At 31.5% G+C, this 8,563-nt stretch overlaps 1 protein-coding gene across 1 annotated transcript; it reads left to right on the top strand.

Moving 5' to 3' along the window:
• The first annotated feature begins 3,644 nt into the window (after positions 1 to 3,644).
• On the top strand, positions 3,645 to 7,869 carry LOC136209955 (plasmodesmata-located protein 6). The gene is made up of 3 exons (XM_066001594.1): positions 3,645 to 4,529; positions 5,660 to 5,779; positions 7,558 to 7,869. The coding sequence occupies exons 1-3, from the start codon at positions 3,812 to 3,814 to the stop codon at positions 7,566 to 7,568; spliced, it is 849 nt and encodes a 282-aa protein (XP_065857666.1). The 5' UTR covers positions 3,645 to 3,811; the 3' UTR covers positions 7,569 to 7,869.
• Positions 7,870 to 8,563: the final 694 nt, after the last annotated feature.

The raw sequence follows: 8,563 nt of genomic DNA, 5'->3' as shown, positions 1-8,563 counted from the left end.
GAATTTATTTTTGATACCTAGACTTTATCATGTTTATATTTGATATCTGAAATTTACTTTTACACTTAAAAACTATTACTTTAAATATTAAAATTCACTTTTATATTTACAATTTTTATTTTTTAAATGTTATTCGGCATTTCTTTGTCAATATCTCCTCCTTTTACTATCTAATATTCTATATATATAATAATTCATAAATTCTTTAAATGATAAATGAACTTTCGATATCTAGATTTTTTGAGATTTGCAATTGAGAATTTTTGAATCTTTACAACTTTTTAGTTATTTTTTTTTAATAAAACAACTTTTTAGTTAGTATTAATATTTAAATGAATATTTATGAAAATATATAAAAATATTTAAATGAATAAAAATTGAAGAATTATTGCATGGCATTTAAAGTATCGGGTAAAGGTAGAGCTATATTGAGAGACATGCATACAAAATTAATTAATGCACGTATAGATAGACTTCATATTATGTTACAAAATTTTATCAAAAAAAAAATATTATGTTACAAAATGGACCAGTCACTACTTTGATGCCAAACGCTGATGGCCTCATGGGGTCAACTCAAACACTGATATATTGCACTGTGGCCCAACATGGAGACTCATTTGTATATATATATTTTAAAAATACGTTTAGTATATATAACAAACAACGTAATATAACGTAATACAACATACAATTTTCATCTTCAAGTCACTTTCAAGTTTAATTTTCCGATCATTTTTAAGAACCAATCTAAACTTTTGTTGATTTCCAACATCATGTAAGTTATTGTTTATTTTAAATACATAATAATCAATTGTAATGTTAAATTAGTTATACGCAATTAGATATACTTCACATAGGATTCGAGTGTTCGCAAATCGCCAAATGTAGATCAAATTGCTAAATTGCGAACACTCTTTTATCATTTGCATTTATCTTTGTGAACACTCTTTTACTATTTGTATATTGATTCACAAATTATAAAATGTGAACCATGTTTTATAAAATGCGAAGCTTATTTTGTATGCATTGTTAAAAAAAATACGATACAAAACGTAAAATGTGATTCGCATCTCCTCCAATGCAAACTAACATACCAAATGCGTTACTGGATTTTCGCTCAATTTAGAACTATCTTTTTCTATGTCTGTGTTTATGATGTGATTTTTATAGCAATTTGACAATGAATTTTGCTCATTTATGTAGAAGTATGTTCACAAAGATTGTTATTTGTTTGATCTCGTGGAGTAGCCAATGAAAAAAAGCTGCAAGTACCATGCCATACGTTGGTTGTGAATCGAAGTTACTCCGGTTTTCAAAAAAAAAATTGGAGAGGTTAAAAGAGAAAATTTACACTTTGTCTGAGGAAGGAACACCTTGCACCTATTCTTCATCCCCTTAAACCAAACAATGAACATATTGGCCGTCTCACCGTCCTTTTGTGTGATCCTTAATAATTATGCCACGCAGACCTCTTGTTTGGCTTTCTAGAATTGCGTGTGAAATTGTCTTTCCATTTCTTGCCAAGTTTGCACATAATTTCTTGACAAAGTTGCATACCATGTGAAGGCCAAAACTATGAGTGAAAACTTGTAGAGGTCAAAGTTTTGATAGTTGGCCAACTCTCCACATTAAATGGTGAAACGAGCAATATGTTCCAAAGTGGAAAGGTCATCTTCTCCAGAAAATAATAAGAAATCCAGAATTCTGTACCCCCTTGCGTGAGGGTTCTCCAAATATGTCGTAGCCAGATAAGGTTTATGAAATTCAGGACGGCCTATTTGACGAAGGCCATGCCATAAAGCTCATTAATAACTTCTCTAACTACCTCCATAGTTAATTGAAGCGCCTACTAAGGTTGAGGGTACAAGCCTCCTGACATTAATGACTGAAGGTCGTATGGAGGTAGATAAGAAGGTATGTCATTTTTGGGCCCTATTGCATGATTGGAGATAGGGTTAGTACTCCCAAATATTTGAGGTCTAGTTAACTTACTTGCCTCAGGTCTGATAATGCTAACAACCTTATGGGGTGTTGAGTCTTCTCTTAGAGGTGGGGGTCGGAGAATGCTCAATTTGAAGAGATCGACGACCTTTTGGCACCCCTGAGGATTTTTCAGTAAAACCTTTGCAATAGGCACAAACAATGGCTATTCAACAACAGTGTTGACCTTCTTTGTTGTAGGCTCATGCATCTTTTGAGAAGAGCTCTTAGCAGCAAGTATAGGCTCTTCTACAACATGACTGATCTTGTTAGAAGAAAGCTCACAAATTTTTTTTTGTAGGATCTTCTTCATATCATGTTTAATTGAGTCGACATTGTCCTTCAACTCATTAACGCTTCTCTCAATGCTACTGAAGTGCTTCTAAAGGCAAGGTGAATTCTCAATCTCCATAGAAATCCAAAACTCTCCTTCTAGATTTATATTCTTCATCATCTCTATAAGTTCCTCCATTTGAGAAACTTTTTCTGTCGGCAAGCTTTTTTGCTCTTAAGAATTACCGATAATTGGGTCTTTTGACTTCAAATCATTCTTCTTTGGCGACATGGTGATTGAAGATCCCACCAAGCGTGCCAATTTTTCTTGTGGCCCTTTTGTAGTAAAAATGGAATTACGACCATACCAACAGTTTATAGTACTCGCGAATTTCGGAATGCATTGAATCTAACTGTCAAACGATTGTTAGGAATAAAAGAGACTGCATAATTTCTTAAAATTCGAATTATCAAAAGCTAAACCAAAGAAAAATGAATATATTGCAAGAAAGCTGGAAATATAAAGCGCAAGAATTGAAATTTGATAGCTTGAATGAATTAGAAATTACAAGGAAATGTATTGAAAAAAAGAAAAGTGCAGAAATTTGGAATTAAAAGTAGAATTGTGCAGAGCTTAAATCATGAGGAGATTAGCTTTGATAGGCTTCCTTTGGCAACCTTCTTGCCCATGATCTTTAATTGTCTACCACTAACTTCTTTGTCCAACTTCCAAAAGGCCTTTTATTTGATTTCAGCCTTCTTAAAGATTAAAATGTCACTAATTTGAAAACCACCCAATTAACAATACACAAATTATTTTAATTAAATAATTATTAATAAGTTAGTATTATTTAATTAGTCTATTCATATAATAAAAATTTAATTAAACTATACATTAAATTGAATAATACAAATAATTTAAAATGAGTGTAAACATGGTGATTCTTATTTGTTAAGGTATAATTTTATATCACATCAAAGACGAAACCCATCTCTTATTTTATCAAGGATCATAAAATGTTAGAATAATAGAATTTTTCAAGAAAATATGATTCGAATTTGACTGACGTAACATTAAGGATCATATAAATAAAACTTTTTACATAGTTTCAGATCAAACTAAACTGGGTCAGAACCGTTAAAATCATATCATAGACTACCTTTGCTAATACGACATTATCACAAAAGAAATTTTACAGTATTCTGGGATTATCATAGTAGAAATTTTATATTACTCCTTGATGAAATTTGATTTTTTTTTTTTTTTCTCAATTGTGGCTTATTTTCCAAATTTTGTGTTGTAGACACATGTGAAGATCCAATTGCAAGGTAGTATATTATAATGGTGAAAAGAATTAAAAATATATATGATATATAGATTGAGGTGAAAAAAGAAAAAATCAAAAGTAGAAAGAAAACAATGATATATGCAGAGAGGTGAAGCAAGCAAGTCGTCCCTTTTCCTTACGTAAATTCTTGTCAAAGCAACAACCAAACCTCCTTCCTCTCTTCTCTTCTCTTCTCTTTAACTTTCAGTTTCAACATTCAGCTAGCTATGTCTGCAACAGCTTTTATTTCATTTCTCACTCTCTCCCTACTTACAATTCCATCTTCTTCATCTCTTCAATCATTCATCTTCGGCGGATGTTCCCAGCAGAAATACACCTCCGCCTCTCCCTACGAGTCAAACGTCAATTCCCTACTCACTTCCCTAGTCAACTCAGCCACTTTCACCAATTACAACAATTTCACCGTCCAAAGCCCCTCCTCCTCCCACGACACTCTCTACGGCCTCTACCAATGCCGAGGCGATCTCTCCACTCCCGACTGCGCTCGCTGCGTCGCTTCCGCCGTCACTCAACTCGGCTCTCTCTGCCTCGATTCCTGCGGCGGCGCGTTGCAGCTCGACGGATGTTTTGTTAAGTACGACAATACTACCTTTTTAGGCGTCCAGGACAAGACGCTTGTGTTGAAGAAATGCGGGGCGTCGATCGGCTATGCTTCGGATACGTTGACCCGGAGTGATGCCGTTTTGACCTATTTAGGTGCCACCGATGGGTCCTTCAAACCGTATAGAGTGGCTGGCTCCGGTGATGTTTATGGTGTGGCGCAGTGTGTACAGGATTTGAGTGCCACCGAGTGCCAGGATTGCTTATCGGACGCCGTTGGACGCCTTAAAACCGACTGCGGCCCTGCTGCTTCTGCCGATATGTACTTGGCTAAGTGCTACGTGCGACTCTCGGAGCGTGGTGCTCACTCGAGTGGTGGACATGGTAAGCGGTTTCGCCACCCCTTTTGGCGGTTTCAGCTTCCTGGTTTTTGGTTAACCATATGTTGGTATAAATTTAAATTGGTGGGAATTCAGTAATTTTTTTTTTTGGATAAATTACCCTAAATCCCTCAACTTTATCTTTACTTTCACTATACTAAACTTCAAAATCAGAAATTATTCCATGAATTTTACCATTGGTAATAGCCCATTTAGAGATGACTAAGTCAAAATCATGACTCCGAACATATTTTTAGAAATTAAAATTATTTATAACCATCATGTCTCAAATGAAACCATTATATTTTATTTTTCAAATCATTATTTTTCTAATTTTATCTCTCTCAACAATCTATTCTCTTTTTTTAACCAAAAAAAATATAAACGACTTAAAAAATCAAAAGTTTAAAAAACAATGTTATTTAGAACATCATTTCCATCCACTCTGTGATAATAATTGTCTTTTATTAGACTGGTAAAGTACGTTCAATAGTAAAAACAATTATTACATTATTAAAATGCAAAGTTCATGAATCATAACATTAAGCTTTGCAATTGAAGAGATATAATGAAAGTAATAACAGAGTTGAAGGGGTATGAGGGTAATTTTCCCCAAAAAGAATGACATCTAATTGAGTTGAATTTAACCTTTCACACCATGCTCTTATGTAAATAGTGTGGTAATTTTGCATGGTAAATTGGGTGAAATTCAAAATTTGGTTATTTGTTTAATTTCCCTTTTTGGTGTGGGAAGTGCAAAGTGGGTGTTTGTATGAAGGTATGTAAATTAAGTCTTAATGAAAGTGATTCTGTTTCCATGTAGTAATTGTGAAAGCTGATGTTTTTAATTTATTGTTTAATTAGAAAATGATAAGGAGTTGATTGAATGCTAACTGGAAAGCACTTAATGATAATAGAAGAGAAGAGAGGACCCTACAAATAAAAAAGATGCAAGAATCCAAAGCAAATGATGTTCCAATTCCAAGTTTTTGAAACTCTATAAAGTTGAAAAAGAACAAGTGCTAATCTTTGCCCAATTAGATGAAAAAGACCATAAAACATGCATTCTTTTTGGTACATATGATTGATTGTTTGTGCATAATTTGATGGAATTATGTAATTTGATTTTGTTAGATAACAATAACGATGATGAGATCGAGAAGACATTAGCAATATTAATTGGATTAATTGCCGGGGTTGCTTTGCTCATTGTGTTCCTCTCTTTCCTCAGAAAAGTGTGCGAAAAAGGAAAAGGTACCTTCTCTTCTTTTAACACTCTTTTCTCTCTTTCTTTTTAGTCAATGCATAAAACACATATAATGTTGGTATTACAAGACTTTACATGTTATAACATTTAGGGCTCGTTTGGTTCGCGTAATAGAGGGGAATAGAATAGTCTATTCCTAAAGAATAGCTATTCCTACCTTTGGTTGATTTTTTTTTATGGAATAGCTATTCCATGGAATCCCTATTCCTCGATTTCATGGAATAGCTATTCTTCAATTTAGGTTAGGAATAGCCTATTCCTAATATTATATTTTTATAATTTACAAAATTATCCTCCATTAAATCCTCAATCTTCTCTCTAATCACTTTCCCAAATCTTATAAATTTTGGTCAATCCATAATTTATATCATATAAAACGTGAAAAATGGAAAAATGACGAAAATGTTAAAAAATGTAAAAATACGAAAAATATGAAACACGAAAAATGTGAAAATGTTACAAACACGAGAATATGCAAAAAATAAAAAACGCGAAAAACATGAAAACGTGAACAAATGCGAAAAACACGAAGACGCAAAAAAAAGCAAACACACGAAAACACAAAATAGGAATAGCGCGAAAAAGTGACAAAACACGAAATATTAAAAAACGTGAAAAATAAAAACACGAAAATGCGAAAAAATACGAAAAATGCTAAAACACAAAAACGTGACAATATGTGAAAAACATGAAAATGCGAAAAACGCAAACAAAACACGAAAACGTTAAAAACACAAAAATATGAAAAAATACGGAAAAACATGGAAAAACGTGAATAACACGAAAAAGTAATAAAATACGAAAAATACAAAAACGCGAAAAAAACAAAAAGGGGAAAAACCGAAAAACTAAAACATGAAAAATCGAAAAAATGCAAAATAAAACACAATAACATGACAAAACGTGAAAAATACGAAAACATGAACAAACGGAAAAAACAAGAAAACTTGGGAAACACGAAAAAACATAAAAAAAAACGTTATAAACGCATTTTTCGTGTTTTTAACACTTTTTCATGTTTTCGTGTTTTTCGATTTTTTCATGTTTTTCATTTTTTTTTCACATTTTCGTGTTTTCCACTTTTTTCATGTTTTTGTGTTTTTTACCGTTTGCACATTTTTTGTGTTTTTTCATATTTTGCGTGTGTGTTTTTTTTTTTTGTGTTAACACGTTTATATGTTTTCGCGTTTTCACCCTTTTCCACTTTTATCTCATTTTTTTCTTTTGTTTTTGTGTTTTTAATGTTTTTTTTGCGCTTTTACATTTTGTTTTTTTACCTCTCTTTTTTCGTGTTTTTACAATTTTTCCGTTTTCATGTTCTTATTGTTTTTTCGTTTTTAATGTATTTTTCATGTTTTTTTCGTCTTTCGTGTTTCCCATTTTTCTATTTTTTATATATTTTTTAAAATAATATATATTAAATATTTGAACAATTTATAGTAAAAAATTAAAATTTTAAAAGAAATAAGAAATTACATTTGAGGATAATATTGTCTTTTTAATAAAAAAATTATCTATTCCATTCTACCTTATTCCACCAACCAAACATAGGAATAGTAATTCCTAAGAATTTCTATTCCATTCTTTGCTATTCTATTCCTTTGGAATAACCATTCTATTCCGCGAACTAAACGGCACCTTAGCCTCTACTTTTGCTCTACCAAAATGATAATCGGGTCAAACGGAATGTCTCTATAAATTGAAAGGAGGTTAAGAAAAAGAAATATAAAGATGAAGTAATATGGTTGTTTGTTTGAAAATGCAGGAGGTAAATAATGGAAGCGGAAAGAATTGTTGATCTGTCTACTGCAAATATGGGTGGTCCTATCCTAGCTACCACTTTTTCTTATGTGGTCTCAATTTTTATCTCCTTTCCTTTCTTTCTTTCTTTCATATATCTTGAAAAATTAAATTAGAAAAGGAGATGGAAAGAAAGAAATGTGAGACCTTGAAACAAGTGAAAGAAGAAAGTTGCAATAAGGTGAAGATTCCACTCTTAATCTCTTTATTGTTTTTGTATAAAACATTCTCAAACTTGTCTTTATTCTTATAATATACTTAATTACATTTTTCTGCCTCTTTCATTTTCACTCCTAACTTTACCTTAATTGTTCAATTCTTTATTCAATTTATCTTCTTATTTTTATGTTATTCATCTATTTCAATTGAAAAAAACATCATAATATGCATTGACCTTTTGATTTTTTTAACAGATCACATTGAATTCTCTATCAATTATAATTGTATATATTAATTGACCTCATGTTTAAACACAATCTTAGTAAAGAATGTGTGAATTCATATATTTAATATAAATTGTAAAATATATAAATGGTTATATTATTCATTTTAATCATTTCATGTTTATAACTACTTGTCCCATTAGCTAAAGACTCTATGGTGTCATTTGGTAAGATGTAATGATCTTCGTAATGGAATGGTCATTACATTGAAGGCTCATTACCATGTTTGGTTTCATGTTACAATTTCATTGTAATGGAATGAGAAAACATTGAGTTAAATTTTGTTGAAGAAACCTTGTAATCCCCATTACATAGAAAAATGACTTGAATTCTCATTACATTGTCATCTAACCTCTCATTTCTCAAATCTCACCTCTCATTCTTGTCAAAAACGCAAAAAGTAGAAAAACATGAGAATTGAAAACGAGAAAATGAAAAAAATACGAAAAACCGAAAAAATACGAAAAATGAAAAAAAAAAATGAAAAACCGGAGAAATGAGAAAATAGAAAAACGGTGAAAAATGTTG

This window comes from Euphorbia lathyris, chromosome 10 (assembly GCF_963576675.1).
Source record: "Euphorbia lathyris chromosome 10, ddEupLath1.1, whole genome shotgun sequence".
NCBI classification, from domain to species: Eukaryota; Viridiplantae; Streptophyta; class Magnoliopsida; order Malpighiales; family Euphorbiaceae; genus Euphorbia; species Euphorbia lathyris.
This window is presented reverse-complemented; position numbering and strand designations above follow the sequence as displayed.

Bases quoted from the DNA above. Each gene is read 5' to 3' on its own strand.
- LOC136209955 (XM_066001594.1), top strand. From the start codon at position 3,812: ATGTCTGCAACAGCTTTTATTTCATTTCTCACTCTCTCCCTACTTACA. The intron at 4,530-5,659 runs GTAAGCGGTTTC...TGATTTTGTTAG, and splicing joins TCACTCGAGTGGTGGACATG to ATAACAATAACGATGATGAG.